This window comes from Sesamum indicum, linkage group LG6, assembly GCF_026168435.1.
Source record: "Sesamum indicum cultivar Baizhima isolate 11 linkage group LG6, ASM2616843v1, whole genome shotgun sequence".
NCBI lineage: Eukaryota > Viridiplantae > Streptophyta > Magnoliopsida > Lamiales > Pedaliaceae > Sesamum > Sesamum indicum.
In genome coordinates this window covers 25,377,520-25,395,311 of record NC_142662.1, presented here as the reverse complement: position 1 = coordinate 25,395,311, position 17,792 = coordinate 25,377,520, and the positions used below count along the sequence as shown (strand labels likewise).

The window sequence follows — 17,792 nt, the reverse complement described above, 5'->3', positions numbered from 1 at the left end:
ATCAGAATTAGGAAAAAAAAAATGATACAAAGGATGATTTGACATTTCAGAAATTCCTTTAAATTTTTTTTCAGCAAGCAATTTTTGTAAGGATAAAATGAACTCTTTAAATTCAAAAATAAAAAGTCTAGGAGGTTTTTGAAAGTTTTAATACTTTTTACATTCATCGAGTGTGTCTTGTTGCTAGTAATTATCATCCAACACTGGAGAGTCAATTGAGTCCCCTAGAATTGTACGTACAAGTATCCCAAGTTAAGATGGGCGTATGAGTAATTTAAATAATTTTAGCATATTCTACATGTAAGTTATGCACACTGGTTAGTAATAATCAAAATATTATAATATAACATGTAGCTTATTTTGATCAGTCAATGCGTCAGTTCAGCTCATTTTCTTCAATCTGAATTTACTGTAAACAAAGCTCATCCTAGTAGCTTGCTTGAGTTCAACTTTGATATAGACATTACCAAAAAAATTAAGAGGCGGAGCGATCAAAATCCGCATTCGGTCACCTGCTACTTGAAGATCAAATAAGGATTACTATGCGATTACCTGCAATATAACGCGCAATTGAGACAAATTATGATGTTGGCTGGCAGAGCACAAGTCTCTTATCTTCGTGTTTGGCTATGCCCAGAATTAACATATCCATGCCTAAACACCTACCAACGGTTAATTCTGTGTAGGACGTCTGCTAATACTTAAATATCAAAATTTTCTGTCCTGAATTTCTGGTGCAATTACACAGCTTAGTTTCCTCTGTTCTTGACAAGATTGAATGAAAATTTCAAACCTAGTTCTCTTTTTTAGTAGCTTCCTCTTCCTGAAGCTCTCAGAATAGGGATTAGGACTATCATGCAGATTTCAACTTGGCCGACGTGGATGCAAGGTGGGATAGTGTCTTGTGTCCGACAAACATCAAGAAAACACCCAATATGCTGAGTACCTTCAATGTTGTGAATAGATCCAACTGCAAGTGAAATGCAAATTTGTTGTTAGTGGATGGGCTATGACATATAAAGAAAACATTACAAGTTGGAATGCCATGACTCATAATGTTCGTAAGTGAGCTCTACAAGAGCATTTACGATAACAGAAAATCGGAGTGTGGTCAGAGAGCCGATTTCAGTGGAAATGTTAACAGCGGGGTATGTGCAGATGGATCACACATGAAGAGAACATCATAGTTAGAATGAAAACTTGAACATTTTTAAGCAATAAATTTCTGTAATTGAGTTCATAAAGAAGGCAAAGCCATCTTCCAAATAAGAACCAATTAATAGGAAAACTATCAGTTACAATAATGTAGCAAATACTGAAAAAGGAAACAAACAGACAAGATAAATTCAAATCAGAGAAAAATTAGAGATGGACCTTGAACCAGAAGAATGCATAGAGTAACAGAACTGCTGCAATGCCCAGATGGAAGAGACTAGCAAAAGTTGCAGGAACAGTTGACTTGGGCCAATTCTTGAGGTTGGCACGAAGGAGCACAAGCTGCAGGATCAAAAGTACATAATTTTTAGCCTCGTCTCTTAGAGTAGTGGTTAGATAACAGGAGGGGATGGGATCACTGAAAAATCTGAACTATTCTCTTATGCAAGTATGAAGAGAAAAAATTAATTGAAAAGTACCCCAGCCAAGAAACCAAAAAATGGTAAGAGAACTAGGCCCAAGAAAGCAAGAGAAAGCTCTCTAGGGGGGCGCTTCTCTGGAGCCCTGAAAATGTGAGTTATTTCCGCCTTAGGCCCATATCTGGTGTATGGGTCAACGGGTTGTGGAGGAGGACGTGCTGCCTTTTCAGGTGCATCTGGAAGATCTAATTCAATGTGGCCCAGAGGTTGCAAGAAAGAGTTCTCCTGAAATAGACAAACCAGAGGAACTTAGATCAGATATATGATGGCATAAGCAGGCATTTCACCATAAGTGAATTAGCGAAAGTAGATGAACTTAATGCTTTCGCTTCATACAGTATTTTACCATGACAGAGTCTCCAACTGTAAGTTGAATTTCATATCTACCAGATAAATAGTAAAACTTCTCAACCAGCCCCAGAAAATCCTACAAGACAAAATGCCATTAAGATACACAAAAGTTAGGCTAGGAAATACGAAGAATGAAAAATCTAACCAATCGCAATATTAAACTAAAATTTGAAGCTCATGTGTAGTGGGAACAACAATACTAAACCAATTGCATCAATTCTAATAATCATAACTCCACATGCCACATAGAAATTGCAGCCTAAGCGAATGTTTGACTTATATAAATCCTTGAGAATTCAGCAGAATTTAATTCAAAGACAGGAAGTTGTGGTAGTTATAGAGCACTTAACTAGAACGATCTCAAACTTTTTCCCCGAGTTCCCAACCACAAAGATGTGTTCAACTCCACTCTCATGTCTCAGCTTTAGGAAGGCCTGAACAGAAAATGGTACTCAGAAACTTGATCAATAAAGAATATAGTTGCAAACACTTAACAAACTATAATGAAAACCTGGTGAGGCTTGAAAGCTTGTCCAGCAGGTGTGATCAATTGAAAGGACAACCTCAACTTCTGGAGGTGATTAGCTGATAAAGCAACGGCATTTTCTCCTGGTAACTCCAGCCTGAATCAGAATACACAGTACAAAGCACAAATTCTGTTAAAGCCCTTTCACACTAAAAGTCAAAATATTGTAAACAAACGAATATTATATTTGAAATATGATAAATCATATGCAATTAGTCGGACTCCATAAAGAATGACACTTGCAGAAAGAAGAATCAATAAAAGAGCTGGAAACAGCGAGGTGACGAACTGCAATAAAACTCAGATAAACAAACCTCACCCTCCACCCAAACTACCCCAAACAAATTGCTGAAGGTGAATAAAAAGAAAACGAATTTGCTAGGGTGTGTAGACAATTGAAGAAAAAATTAAAAACAACACAGAGAATACGACTGCTTATGGGGAGAAAACAGCTGTCAGACATAAGACAGGAATTGAAGTAACATGAAAAGAGTAGAGTCCAAAAGAAATACAAGAAGTTCCAGGACAGAAAACTAATCAAACAGAAAAAAGAACAAGGCGAATAATCATCCTGTAAAATTGAATAGACAAGTTAAGCATGTACTTTTTCTGACTTTCAATGCTCCCAAGATCACTGTCAAGTACTGCAATCTCTGCACTATCAATCTTAATGATTCCAGTAAAATGAATTGGTACTTTAGTTCGTCCTCCAGTCACATAGTTTTTCTTATGCTCAGGGTCGTCAAATACAACCTACAAATTATGAACCAAGACCGTCAAGAACAGGCACAAAAGAGGAAGATTGACATAACTATGGGATATTAGAGGGGTGTTGAATATGTGAAAGGTAAGTACCTCGAAAGAGAAAATGTAGTTTCCAACATTAACATTTGGTGGCAACTTTTCCAACACATGCACTGAATTGTCAGGGTCAAACTTGAGCTTCTGCATCATGGGAATCCAAAAGCCTTAGATTTGTATTACGAAAACATGAAGATGAATTTCAATGTAATCAGATAAAAAGTTGTAACTTCTTAAGCAGCTTTTTACTAAAAAGAAGCACCTGGTCAATGATAGAAGCATCTTTCGAACCAGAGACAAAAATCTGCATGAGCTTGACCGACAAAGGAGGAGCAGAAGAACCCAATACAGTACTGAGCCGAACCTACAAGGTAGACAGCGTGATGAGCAAGAAGTACAGGCCCACACAAGTGCAACATTGTAGGAATCTATAAATTGTCTACAGTTCACTACATTTTTGTCACACAGATTCATCATGGACACAGTTTCATGCAGACAGCAGAAAATTCGGGAGTATGGTTAGATGTGAGCTAAATCTTTCTTCATCCTATATCAGTCAACACCAGAAAACTTGATCCAGAGGGAAAAGAAGATGGAAGAATGTGAGTCAATGGAAAACTGGAAAGTGATATGCAGTAAATCAAATTAAATGAGGGCACAAGACTATCAGGATAACAGACCTTAAGTTGATCTTTCTTGGTGACTGAAAGGACAGTTGCTGGCAGCGATAAGATCAGAGGAACCGATCCCCTGAAGATATTAGGAAAATATGTAAGGATCATTTTCGGGAAGTATCAAATTTCACCCGATCAGCTAGAAAATATGAGCACTACAACTAAGAAAATTTCAAATTAAAATGTGCTTTCAGAAACTATCAAATTTTTAAGAGAATAACATGAAGAAGTAATCTTAAGAAGGAAAAGAGGCAACACATCAAAAGAGACTGTGAGATGGAAAACTATGTAACTACTCGCCTAATGTTTTCCAGGCAAGCCAAGGCAAGGATTTGGTAATACAAGTCTTTGGCACCTCCAGGAACTCCAATGCCAAGGAAAAATTTAGCCAAACCCAAAATCTTCTCCCCTGGAAGCTGCAGTTGACAAATACAATAGTTTCAGAAGGTCTCAAGACAAAGAATTACAGGAAAGTACACATTATACAAATTAGAATCCATATTCTCGAATAAACATACATTTAAACTCTCAGAGGTGACTGCTGCAAAAGCTGTGACTCCACGGACAACTGATGCAGAGGCTGAAAGAGGACCATGATGCCCACGTGCATCAACAAGTTTCTCATCAAAGTAACAAGTCCCATCATCTGAAAAAGAAGAGTCCCAACAGCACAGATAAGATGTATGACGCAAGAATGAATTGATCTTATAAGCCGAGTTACATTCTAGAAAAAGTGAAAGCAATAGCAAAATTTAATCTTTGATTCACCACTTTAGATATAATAGAAGATGATAGCAGAAGCAAAACCAGCATCCAACATAGGAAATTAATATCAATGTGGTGGCATCAAAACACAGATTACAGTTGCATTTAGGACATTTTGCTAGAATTTCAAGAGGAAAAAGGGCGACCTATTGAAGCTGGTAGATTAGAGGGTGTACGGTGAGCATAATTGAATCACAATGTTTAAAGTGCTCACAGTGTTTAAAGTAATCTTAATAAATTTATAAGCCCATATATATACATAAAAGAAAAAGATACACAAGAAAGGAGATAGACAGGCACACACACACTCACTCTCAGAGAGAAAGAGAGAGGGAGAAGCACGCACCGTATCTTTCAATACCATCAAAGAGCTTTGCAATGTCATTTTTCAAAGTGGCAATCTGGTATGGAAAGCAAACTTGGATCAGAATATCAGAATTAGCTACCACAGCTGTGGTTGGATGCCACGGTATTTTCATGAACTTATGTTTCAGGGGAAAAAGATTCTTAAACATGCAATACTTTGGATTCTGGGGAAGACCTCTCACCCACCTACCCTAAATCCTAAACTCTAAGATTCCCCAAAAGTTATTTCGCACCTATCTCCACCTACTCTACATCTTGAAAAGATATGTCATATCACTGATCCCTCATTATGTTTTCTGCCCACAAAGCAGCCGAGTCAAAACCCATATCAGAACTAAATTTTCATTCTAAACTTACTTCCTTCTCTAGTTTTCTCTGATAATCAAATTTCAGGGAAGGAGAAGCCAAAAATTGCAGGACAAATATTTGTATTTGAAAATTTTGGGGATTAAAGAGAAATTGCCAAATGTGAGAGTTATGCATGGAAGAGAATGACAAAAGATAATAGGGACACCGCCATAAAGGTCAGTATAGCTCATATACATGCAGTATATAGCCTCATAATATTCTGAGAGACAAGTTTGGTGATTAATGTACTCAATGAACTTGAAAAAGATAGGAACAAGCATAAACTGAATAACCTAGCCTGAATATGGGTATAATAGTTATAACAAATCAGTGTCGTCTCGTTGAAAAGACACTCGACAAGTTAAGCACCTTTGATGTCAATTGACTTATTACACTCAGGCCAGATGAGTGAGAGTAACTGTGTTTTCTCTATAACATTTGCAGGATAAAAGTTATAGCCAATATAGCTGTCCGGATACAGTCACAATTTGTTCGTAATAGAAGTAAAAATAAAAAAGACTCACTCACCAAAGAATGATCAATCTCAGAAGATGCTAAAGAGATAACTCCAGCCAGGGTTTCAAGTGCTATCCCTGTAAAACAAAAATATCAGTAAGGGTACTCAGAAGACTATAAAGCACAGTGGGAAACAACAAGTAAAAGATACCACACTACAGTAAAAAAATAAAAAATATTTTATCTGTCAATCAAGAGCCATGATACTATATGAGGCTGAAATTATGTTTGGCTAGCATATGTAACTTAAAATATAGAGCATCCATTAGTTACCAGCAGCATCATTACTAGACTCTGGGTTGTTGGAACTAAGGCGCCACCTCCCATCACTCTGACTGAGAGCCTGTTAAGATTGACAACAAGGTTAGGCGATCCAAAAAAAAATTACATAGAGCAACAGGCTTTAAACAAAGCATAGTTATTGATCCAAGATATGCACAAAGTCCAGAACTGACCTTTATAGAACGAAAAATTTTATCAGCATCTCCCAGATGAACATGCACTACAGAAGTCTGATCCTGTACAGCAAGTCAATAAGATAAAAAGCTCGAACTCAGCACAGCATAAAAATTACATGCCAAAACAAGAAATAACTGAAAAACAAGTTACAGGAAAAAGTAGTTAAGAAATACTAGTAGAGATAACAACTCAGTGGTTCTCTTAGAATGTAAGAGAAGCATAGAAAATTAGCAATCTTGTCGAATATTCATAACATATACAAGCAGCATACGTAATGCTACGTCTCAAGGACCTAGTTTTACGACTTAGTATTCTTTCATTCTTTGTAATAAATAAGTTGATGTGAAACCTAATAAAAACATTGATTCAGAGTTCAGAGAGCTTTATAGAGTTTAGTAAACAAAATCCCTACCTTTACAAGCATTAAACCTCCGATGGAATAATAAAAATCAAGAAGTGAATTGGCAGCATTTAGAGAATCTTTAAGTCTAGATTCAATTCCCTGCAGACGAAAAGGGTAAAAAGTGAGTAAAATACATTTCACATCAATTGATGACAAGTTCTAAACAAAAAGAAGTTGATACAGGAAATAAGAATTTTTAATACCGTAAAAGCCTCATTGCTTAGATCACACTTCAGGATGCCATTTACTCTTAATGCATGGAATAAATCCTTTAATGCTGAAGAAGTAGACTGTAGAGTGTCCACTACGGATGCACAAGCAGAAGTTCTTATATCAGGCTTTTTCTTGATACCAAGAACCTCAAATGTCTTCAGTGCCTCATATGTCTCCTCCAGACTGGAAATAAGTACAATCAAGTTAGAACCCCAATTATCTTAAATCACTAATGTTTAAGCTTCATACTTTCAACACAAAAAGCTACAATAAAAGTTAACTTCACAGAATGCTGAAAGGACATAACAGACAAAGCAGGCTGCATAGAAGTTGTCATTTTAAGCTGAGAAAAGAATCAAAAAATATTATTGCATTATTCAAGTTGGGATACCATCGAATATTATAATCATCCACTTCCTTTCAGTATTATTCTACAAATGATGGCAAAAAAAACATAAAAGGATGAAGGATTAGCACAATGCATATACAGTCCCAACACTGGAGTCAAAAATAAATTTCCCACGTTAACTAAAAGTTATAAAAAGACAATACAAGCAGAACCAATCTTGCAGACCAACACTTGTTTGTTAACAAAGGGAATGAAGGCAAACAATAAATTCAGCTACAATTAGCATAGAACTTAAGGCTGCATGCTCAGAACAGAAACAATCTTAAGTCATTTCTTCCTTCAGCACGAAGGCATTGCTCAATTAATCACATTCGCCCTCTACTATTTATATAGAACAACAGATCTTCCAATTCATCATTACGTAAGAGGCCATAATACTTAGAAAGATTAAATCTTTCCCCTTTGCCTCCGCAATCACACCACCGCGATGTTTTCTCCAGATCAGGGTAGAAAGAAACAATTTTAGATTGCAAGAACATAAAAACAGGCACGCAGGAGACAGACAGACAGAGAGAGAGAGAGATGGGTTTAAAGAGGGTTTAAATTTTCACCTTCCAAAAGATCCATCAATCGGCGAAAAGAGCTCCAACGCCGCAGATCGATGAGACTCGGACACCGGGCTGAAGATGGCCGAGTCACAGCTCGACGCCAGAACTAAAAGCGCTACAACCAGAAATCCCAAGTTTCTGGCCATCCCTGGAGAAGCTATTGCTGAATCGAAAAGACAATCAATGAATTGAAACCCCAATATTTCTACAATATGTGAAAAAATAAAAATTGAGAGAGTTGGCAAACTTGAAGACGACTTTTTGGAGTCTTCGTTTCAGTGACTGAACAATGGAGTTTGGCTTCAGAGACTGTGTGTGTAGAGTCTGGTGTAAAGGGTGACGTATTCTGAAATTCCAATTGAACCCTCTCCCAAATGGGCTCTTAAGTGTGGGCCGGGCCCAAGATCTAGCCCGTAAGAACACCCCTAGCTCAAGATTCCTTTAAAGCAAAAAGAGCTACGCCCATGACAAAAATAAAGGTTAATTCAATTAAATAGTTGTGTACTTAATACTCTAATTAAGGTAAATATCACTTTCGGTCTCTCAACTATGTTGATTTTGTCCTCAAAATTTCCGACTCCTTAGATCTATCAGGGTTCCAACTTGAATTTTTTTTATACGAAAGTGATGTAAAATCACTCCACAAGATGCATATCTCGACATTTTTACATTTCGTTCTCATATTATAAGTTTTGAAATTAATACAGTCGAAAATTCAACAAATGAAAGTAATACTTAATTAGGATTTTTCCATGTCAGCAATATTGCTCCTTTAATAAGCTCACTTGCAATGATTAAGGCCGTTGTTGTTGTTGTTTCATTATTTCTATTTGTTATCACACATTATCTTTATATAGAAACTTTTATTACAAGTAAAAAGATTCTTTCCTGAAATTGAATTCGATTGGGACACCAATATAGAAACAAACAAGTAAATAAAAGCACCAACACTTATTGCTTAGATGATAATGTGTTGTAAAAAAATATATAAGTTGAGTTAGTGAAATTTGTGTTGTAATTTTAATTAATTATATGAAGAAATTCGTAGATTAGATTGAAAAAAAGAGAAAAAATATTTGTCCCACACTAGGGTATGTTAGGATTTGATAAGTATACAAGGTGTTGCGGGAGTGAGTGTTATACACTCATATTTCTTTCTCCACATAAGAAGTTTATTGATACAATTAACTCCTTATATTAAGTTCAAGTTTAAATACGAGTTTCAAATGTTATAGAGTTTAGAGTGAACATGGGGGTGCTTTACCCGCGCTTGCCCCCAGCTCTGAGCAATGGGTGTTTGGGCGAATGTCTTAGGATATATGTTTTTGCAGCAAAAAAATTTGGAACAATTTAAATTTTGAATTTTCAATAAATCAAAATATTCAATTTTAAACAGCAACTGAGTGTTCTTGCAACGAGTTTTTGAGTGTTTTTAAGGTGTTTGTCAGTATAGTGCTGTATTGAATGAAATGAAACCATTTTATCTTGGGAGAAATAATATTGTACCCAAAGAACTTGATACGAAGCGTTTATTTTTCTTCAAGGCAAGCGGCCAATTCTGCAATTTGGTTAATTCTTACGACTACCATCGGACTGAAAATTATTACAATATCGTTGTAAGTTTTCTATTTAATTATATTGTCGTAGATAGCTTTTCTAACTGCTAGATATTATTTGTCCAACGGGGCTTTAAATATTTTTTATTTATAGCTCCGATTATTATATTTCAAAAATGTTTATTTCATTACACGAAACTGAAATTTTCCAACAAATTATAAGTGTTTTAATATAAAAGTGAAAGTAAAAAAAGAATTTATTTGAAATTCCTTGGAAAAAAGTTAATATTTATAATTTTATTAATGAATTGCAAAAACTAATAAAGAGAAACTTATTGTTTTATAGTAAAATATTTGAATTAAAATATTGCAAAATTGATAAACCCGCATCAGTTGGCCCGGGTCACCACCCGACCCGCATGGCTACTACTATTTTACAGTTGACATTTCAGTATCTGTATACACGCTTAAAACCCACGTCTCTTCCACTTGCCGGCTCCACCCATCTAACAAAAATCCTGTTAAAAGCATCCCGGATTCCATTGCACCCGAATTCAGAGCTCTGAAATCGAGTAGTTATGGCTTACGAGGAGGACCAGGAGACCTTCGAGCACACCCTCCTAGTAGTCCGTGAAGTCTCCGTATACAAGATCCCTCCCCGCCCCACCAGCGGCGGCTACAAGTGCGGCGAGTGGCTTCAGTCCGACAAGATCTGGTCGGGTCGACTCCGGGTAGTCTCATGCGATACCCGATGCGAGATCCGACTTGAGGACCCGAACTCGGGTGAGCTCTTTGCCGCTTGCTTTGTGAACCCGGGCCAGAGGGAGGCTGCTGTGGAGTCGGTATTGGATTCGTCGAGGTACTTCGTGTTGAGGATCGAGGACGGGCGTGGGAAACACGCGTTTATAGGGTTGGGGTTTAATGAGAGGAACGAGGCGTTTGATTTCAATGTTGCGTTGTCGGATCACGAGAAGTATGTAAAGAGGGAGGTGGAGAAGGAGATGGGAAATGGTGGCGCTGGCGGTGGGGAGGGTGGGGAGGAGGGGCATATTGATTTACATCCTGCGGTTAATCACAGATTGAAGGTGATTTACTTGGTGTTTTTGTTTCCTAAATGGAAGTTCTGATTCTAGAGTTAAATATGTTAACGTTTTGCTGTATTTACATTGAAGGTTAAGAATGTGATGACCAGGAATTTTGCTGTTTAATTTCCTAAAATTCTTGGAGATGACCTATTTTTGGTAATTGTTCATTGTTGATTTTTAGGCGGATGGTTTTGGATAAGTTTAGGTAGTCGAATAATGGTTGCTAGTGATGTGAGCCTGAGGAGGAAACAATTAATGGCATTGGCGAAATGCTTTTGCATGAGACATATAGCAATTTTACGCATTTCAACAGCTACGAGAACTGAACTTCGGTTGTGTTTGGCATCGATCTAGTCTGGAATAGATTAGGCCCGTCTCTCTATCCTCCCTAATCTTAGTTTGGTAGAAAACTGCAGCACTAGTTCCAAACAGATGCGCTAATAGGAAATGTAGGATTGAGTTCATTCCGCAGAGAAGTAGGAACGACCAATTCTTGAACTCATTCAACTTCCACGGAGTTGATCATTTTTTAGTTCATTCTCTTTGCACTATTAATAGCATGTGATTAGTATCAGAAGAGTCTCTAAGTGAGGAATTGCTTAATCCTAATTGCTATTTTTTTTTCTTCAAAACTAAGATTCTGTAGAAACTAATGCTGTTACTTCCTTTTTATGAGTTATATACTATTCCAGGATGTTATATATGCAGTTATAGATTGTGTCAAAAATTAATACCTACCTGCAGCCATATGATGAATTAGTTTTCTGAATGTTGTTCTTGTCTTTCTTATCACGATAATGGACTTAATTTGCAATATGTGATTTTTAGTTTGAAGGAGAATAATATATTATGGTAAGTGGTAATAAACTAATAGTCTTAAAATTATTTCTTTTTCTAGAAATGAATTGTGGCAGCCGTCTTTCCCCTCCTGTCCTGTTCTTAAACAAAATTTGCCTAACTTTAAATGTGCTTTTAGTGTCTTAAAATTATTTCTTTTTTCTAGTACAAGTTTTCACAGTCATTTTTCCTGTCCTCTCGCGTGATCTAAAATTAATTGGAGCTAACTTTAATTGTTTTTCTTTAGGAAGGGGAAACGATTCGAATAAATGTAAAAAATAAACCATCAAGTAAAACAGGCATGCTTTCCGCTGCGGGATTGTCTGGAACAGGAAAACCTAAATCTCTAAGCCTTGCTCCCCCACCTGGTGGAGCAATCAAAATTAGGTCTCCTCTTCCTCCGCCGCCCAATGATGCTGCTGCCGCAAGGATGAGTTCTGGCAGTCATGGCATTGCTCTTAAAGGAGCCAAGGAGAATTCAAGGCACTCAACTGATGCTCTTTCAGATCTCTCTCAACTTGAGGTATGTCTTATTTTTTTCCAGTCATCTAAGCTAGTTTTTGGTAACTTGTCTATTTCTTTAGTTTTTATCTTCACGATGTTGATATAAGGTTTTCTGTGTAAAACATTTTACTGTTCCACAGATACAGTTTTCGACCTTATTGTTCAATGTCTTTATTTAATTTACGGAAAGCAACTTTTCATCTAGATGAATTAGCAGTATTGCTATTTTTCTTTTTTTTTTTTCTTTTTCTGAGTCTTTGACTGGTTATTGCTATGTTTCTTCACGCTGGACAATATGACTTTCTCCATAATGGGAGAGTCCTCTGTGTTCTGAGTTTTCTTGGGTCTGTTGGTGGATAATTGTGAGTTTATCTAATCTAATGTAATCTGAGCCAATTAATCCTTGAGGTAAGAAAATGAAACTTTGCTGTTTAAAAATGAATTTCAGGAAGAAACTATAATCAAGGATCTTTTTTGCATAATTGTAAATTCAGCATGCAATTCTATGGTTAGTTGATGGCCTTTCAACTCTTTTTCTAGTCAACAAAGAAAGTTTTAATGTTGGAAGGGCTATCAGTAATTGATGGCGCAATTCTGAACATTACTAGATGGATAAAGATCATGAGTGTTTCTAGAAGAGGGACAGGACCCCAGACCAAGGTCAGTGGCAATTGATCATGTGTGTAGTTCACCATTTCACTATTATCAATTGTTTATATGATTTTCAGTCTTTCTATACAAGGAACGTTGCGGATTATCTATTAAAGAGGTCTAGATGTACTCTCTTCGGCATTCAGTTACTTAAGCATATTCAGTAGTCATTTGTTTTATCTATATCCAGTATCGCGTGCTTAACCTTGCTGGATAATCGTTCTACTCTTGTGTGAAAACAAAAGTTGAAGGAAGTAGTTTTGTGTAGGATAGACAGAGGGTGCATGCAAAAAATCTGAGACTTTCTGCATTCTAAATGAAACAACTTTGTGCCATGGAGGCATGAAGGTATATCATTGTGCATTAGCTCCAAACTTATGACCTGTGTGTGCTTTTAGCTTCAAGCTGTGAGTAGTTCTTGATGTTCTAGTGAGCAAGATAAAATATTCACCATATTATTTTGCCTCCTATTGGTTGGAACTGCAGAAGAACCTTCCATCCAGTGCTGGATCAGAGTCTGCGAAAACCTCTGCAGCTGGCTGGGCGGCATTCTGAAGACTTGAGATTACAACTTTTGGTGTCTTTGATGCTGTTGTATTAAGAAAGAGGAAAAATGTCGAAAGGGAAATGTGAAGAGGTTGGGGAGAAAGAAAATCTATTATTTGCTCGTTGTCCGGGACCAAGATCTTCCAAAGAAAAAAAGAAAAACTCTCTATCTATATATAATATCATTCATTCTTGTTTTATCTATGTAAAAAAGATAAGAGTGTGGCTTTTTCTTTAAGATTTCGGAGCAAAGTATCCCTTTTAGAAACAGTAAGCTCCATTCCAATAAGTGAAACCATTGGAGTGGAGGGGAGAGGTGAGGATAAAGAGTTGAACTCCTTCTTAGAGAGGGGAATAAAATGAAACAAGTTAAGAGAAGACGGGTTGTATCCTCGAGGATAAAATCGTGAAATTATGAAAAAAAGCGCGCTAATCCACAAATGAAAGAAAAGAAAAGAAAATGATTTCCGTATAATTTTCTACTTATAAGAAAAAAAAAATGTAATGATGCTATTCTTATTTAGTATGTATATATATTTTTATTTATTCTTTTATAAGTATAAAAATATTAAATTAGAGATAAAATTAATATATATATATATTTGTTTATGTCAATATTATCGTTCAAATCTTAATGAAAGAAAGTCAAATGTAAATCGATAATTTTTTAAAAGAATATAAATATAATTTTGAAATTGTTTTTTAAGAAAGTATAATTTTATATATATACTAATTTAAAATGAAAAGGGCTCTATACACATAAACGACGGTTAATGACACCATTTCATCAATTTTTTATAAAATTAAAAATGTCCTTAAACTAATAAAATAACTATCTTATTCAATTTTTCAAATTATATTTAACTAAGAAATTAGTTATTTATTTTTTTAATATAATGTAGTGATTTGTATATTTTGCTTTTATGCATAATATTTTTTAAGTGTAAAAAATTATTTATTATATGCATGCAGAAATGCGTGCCACAACGACTAATTTTCAAAAGGATTATGTGAATAATTAATCCTTATAAAAAAATGCTCAAAATCAAAACATAATCCATCCAGCATCCTTTCTCTTATAGTATGTATAATAACACGTTTGTAATACTCTTTATATTGTTTAAAAGTAATATTAAGTATATTTTCATTTAATCTTTTCAAAAAATTATATCAAATACCACTAAACCAATCATCAAAACTGATTATATAATATATCCCAATCTATCGAATTATTCTTATTTTTCAATGTACTTTCAAACATTAAAATTGACAACGCTCCCCCCAACACCCCCCCCCCCAAAAAAAAAAAAAAAGAAAAAAAGCAACATATTTACACTAAGATACGCATATTAGAGAAGTCAGATAAAATCGAGATAAAAAACCAAAACTGTAAAAGATCCCTTTCAACCCATATAAACTACCAGATTATCATGTTGATTTGATTAACTTCTTGATAGTTTGATCAAATTGATTTCTTAGTCTAGTAATTTTCACTTTTCAACAAATCTAAATTGTTTTTCTTCAGAATTGACGACCAATTAATGAGGTAGGTGCAAGATTTCCAGCTGTTTTGCATCCCGTCCATATATTTGATCTTGAACCCGTGGCAGTGCACCCGCCAATCCATAGGGGGAGCAGCAGTGAGACCAGTCGGCGGTTGGTTGGCGGCGCCGCTTCCGGAACTCAAGAAATCCACCCAGGGCAAACCAAGCCCATCAGTAGTGATTAGAAAATGGGGGAAGAATCACATAGTATACAAGTTAGCGGCATGCAGTTCTCCTACGACGCTAATTCCCCTTTGTTCTTCGATTTCAGTCTCAACATCTACCCAGGATCGCGGTGCCTCCTCGTGGGCGCCAATGGATCTGGTGCGCGTTTTCATTCTTTGCGGATTCAATGTTTTTAATCCCGTATTTGTGTTATTATCTAGTGTTGGTTTTTTGAACAGGGAAGACGACTTTGCTGAGGATATTGGCGGGGAAGCATATGGTGGGAGGGAGAGATGTGGTGAGAGTGTTGAACTGTTCGGCTTTTCACGACACGAGTCTCGTTTGCAGTGGTGATTTGGCATATTTGGGAGAATCTTGGAGTAAAACTGTGGGCTCTGCTGTGAGTTGTCTCCATCCATTTAAATTCTCTTCATGGATTACGTTTTGTATTATAAACTCACCGAAAATGTTAAGTTTGTTTTCATTGTGGTTTTTTGAAGTCTAATGGTGTTAATTGATTTTTCTGCTTAGCAAGAATTACATGTATTGATAAGTTTGCTACTCAGTATTTCCATGGTCTGGTGTGAGATTGTAGAATTTGGTTGTCAAAAAGCTTATTCAGTTTTAATGTGTTGTTAATTGCTGAGATCATTATTATTGTTATTGTGCTTTATCAACAAGATGATAGTGGTTTTTCCAGCTTCATCTGTGGTATGTCTATATTTGGATGTTGGATTGAGTTTATTTCTTTTTTTATTTTATTTCCTGAAAATTTAGGGCGAGCTGCCGCTCCAAGGAGACTTCTCTGCAGAACATATGATTTTTGGAGGTGCGTAGGATGGCTATTTCTATTCGTTATTTGTCTATACGGTTGATTATCTGGTTTCAACATCAATTCGTGACTAATCCATTTGGTAGATTTCATATTAGCAGTGCAGAATGTTCTTGATTCCAGTTTTTGGTGACTCTGTGTGGTTGTGGATTTTCCCGAATCCATTGCATTAAATTATTTACATAAAGTTGATAGTTTATATTGCATTTTCTATCCAAGGGGTTGTTATCGGTTGAGTCTGGTGAGAATTAGAAATTAAGGAATTACCAAAAGTTTCTTTTGCTTTTCCGTGTTGTGATCTAGTTGAAGGGGTTGACCCTGTTAGGCGAGATAAGCTGATTGAGTTGTTGGATATTGATCTTCATTGGAGAATGCACAAAGTTTCTGATGGTCAACGTCGTCGAGTCCAGATCTGCATGGGTCTCCTTCATCCTTACAAGGTAACTTTTGTCTGCATAGCTGACCAGATGATGATAATGTTTAAGCTTTATACCCTAAAATTTCTCTAGGTTGTGCTTATGTGCTGTCTCAAAATGTGTGATCAGTGAGATGTTAAATTCTATTGGAGTTCATGGCTGCTTTCTTGTTTTATTTCACTTTCTATAGCTATACATACATTATTTCTGACTGTTCAGGAGTTGTTTTCTTTTAGTTGGTATGTTACGTAAGTGGGTTCTAGTGGTGGGTGTGAAGGCATCGAATTTACTATGTGTTATCAATCTTAAGTGGCGTAGATTACATGTTAATAGTCTCTGTCTGGAATTGTTCTGTTTATTGGTCGTTTTGCTAATAATGAGCTAGTCTATCCAGGTACTTTTGCTTGATGAGGTCACTGTCGACCTGGATGTCGTGGCTAGGATGGATTTGCTGGAATTTTTCAAGGAAGAGTGTGAACAGGTATGCCATGCTAATCCTCTCTACAGTCGGACCAAGGGAACTTAGTTGCTTCTTAAGCCTCTTTGCGTCACCATATCTGGTTTGACTACAATGTGTTAAGAGTAACATCAGGAATTGCTCGTTATACTTTTTTTTTATGCATTAAGTTATTTACAATACGTGATGGGTTATGTAGTCCGCAACTATAAAAAACCATCAAATGCAATGTTAAGTCCGTTCATCTGATGTCATATTTTCAGAGAAGAGCAACAATTGTTTATGCAACTCACATTTTTGATGGGCTGGAGACCTGGGCAACCGATCTTGTTTATGTTCAAGAGGGTGTACTGAAGAGGTCAGATAAACTAGCTGATCTGAAAGAACTGAAGAATAACATGAATTTGCTCTCTGTCGTTGAGTCGTGGCTCCGGACTGAAACTAAGATTGAAAAGAAAAAACCAGTCAACTCTCCATCCCCACTCCAGAAATCCTCTCCGTTTGATAATTCTCCTTTTAGGTCTTCAAGACATATGGCATACTACCGTTGATCCGCTGTGTTTCAGTCAAGATCGAACCCACCCCACAGTCCAAAGTATGCATCTGCTTATAGAAGTTTTGTTCTTGCTGCTGTAGCAAAACAAAACATATGTGTCTGCTTTCTTTCTTATTCGTCTTTAGGGTCATATGATTTGAAAATTTCATTCACACTTATGTATCGTTACAGTTCACTCATTTTGGCAAAAATCACATTTTCTGTTCATGGATGCTACTTTTGTGGCATATGTGCGTTATCTTGTGAAACCCTTTTGACACACAATTTGAATTATGCCTATACTTGTTTCTTCCAACACAAGTCACAAAATATCAGAAATTGTAGGTGGTGAATGGGATTGATTTGCAAGAACACCAACTAAACGTGTCACTTTTTCTTGCCAAACAAATCTAGACTCATTTTCTCCTACTCCAAGACACGTCCACCCATTTTATCATCCTCACCCATAATTTTATCTCTATTCTCACTTTCTCTTACATGTTAACCCCGTTACTCGTCTTTGCATATGAGACACGTACAAAATTGTCAAACGCAATGTAGGATTCATGTCCCATTACTTTTTAAGATAAGATTTTTGTTATTGCAAAAATAGAGAGACTCTTATAACTGGAACTTAAAATATTGGGGAAA

General features: G+C 36.2%; 3 protein-coding genes across 6 annotated transcripts; 2 read left to right on the top strand and 1 right to left on the bottom strand.

The window, feature by feature from the left end:
• Positions 1 to 519: 519 nt before the first annotated feature.
• On the bottom strand, positions 520 to 8,410 carry HAP6 (ribophorin II (RPN2) family protein). 2 transcript variants are annotated; one of them, XM_011081767.3, is made up of 20 exons: positions 8,272 to 8,410; positions 8,017 to 8,176; positions 7,047 to 7,239; positions 6,853 to 6,942; positions 6,437 to 6,499; positions 6,255 to 6,324; positions 5,994 to 6,058; positions 5,098 to 5,152; positions 4,505 to 4,632; positions 4,287 to 4,402; positions 3,993 to 4,062; positions 3,575 to 3,676; positions 3,367 to 3,456; positions 3,116 to 3,264; positions 2,497 to 2,608; positions 2,336 to 2,419; positions 1,981 to 2,061; positions 1,635 to 1,859; positions 1,375 to 1,497; positions 520 to 970 (listed from the first exon to the last, which is right to left on the bottom strand). In XM_011081767.3, the coding sequence occupies exons 2-20, from the start codon at positions 8,157 to 8,159 to the stop codon at positions 854 to 856; spliced, it is 2,076 nt and encodes a 691-aa protein (XP_011080069.1). In that variant the 5' UTR covers positions 8,160 to 8,176; positions 8,272 to 8,410; the 3' UTR covers positions 520 to 853. The 2 variants fall into 2 exon arrangements, with proteins under 2 accessions (XP_011080069.1, XP_011080070.1); XM_011081768.3 differs by having other exon boundaries at positions 8,261 to 8,352.
• Positions 8,411 to 10,019: 1,609 nt separating this feature from the next.
• ABCI18 (non-intrinsic ABC protein 4) lies at positions 10,020 to 13,392 on the top strand. 2 transcript variants are annotated; one of them, XM_088881252.1, is made up of 4 exons: positions 10,020 to 10,654; positions 11,739 to 12,014; positions 12,536 to 12,655; positions 13,133 to 13,392. In XM_088881252.1, the coding sequence occupies exons 1-4, from the start codon at positions 10,148 to 10,150 to the stop codon at positions 13,199 to 13,201; spliced, it is 972 nt and encodes a 323-aa protein (XP_088737378.1). In that variant the 5' UTR covers positions 10,020 to 10,147; the 3' UTR covers positions 13,202 to 13,392. The 2 variants fall into 2 exon arrangements, with proteins under 2 accessions (XP_088737378.1, XP_088737380.1); XM_088881254.1 differs by lacking the exon at positions 12,536 to 12,655 and having other exon boundaries at positions 10,023 to 10,654.
• Positions 13,393 to 14,562: 1,170 nt separating this feature from the next.
• Positions 14,563 to 17,369, top strand: LOC105163431 (ABC transporter I family member 19). Of its 2 annotated transcripts, XM_020695103.2 has the most exons (7): positions 14,563 to 14,738; positions 14,803 to 15,060; positions 15,141 to 15,301; positions 15,679 to 15,730; positions 16,037 to 16,173; positions 16,544 to 16,630; positions 16,870 to 17,369. In XM_020695103.2, the coding sequence occupies exons 2-7, from the start codon at positions 14,925 to 14,927 to the stop codon at positions 17,155 to 17,157; spliced, it is 861 nt and encodes a 286-aa protein (XP_020550762.1). In that variant the 5' UTR covers positions 14,563 to 14,738; positions 14,803 to 14,924; the 3' UTR covers positions 17,158 to 17,369. The 2 variants fall into 2 exon arrangements, with proteins under 2 accessions (XP_020550762.1, XP_011080072.1); XM_011081770.3 differs by having other exon boundaries at positions 14,563 to 15,060.
• The last annotated feature ends 423 nt before the right edge of the window (positions 17,370 to 17,792 follow it).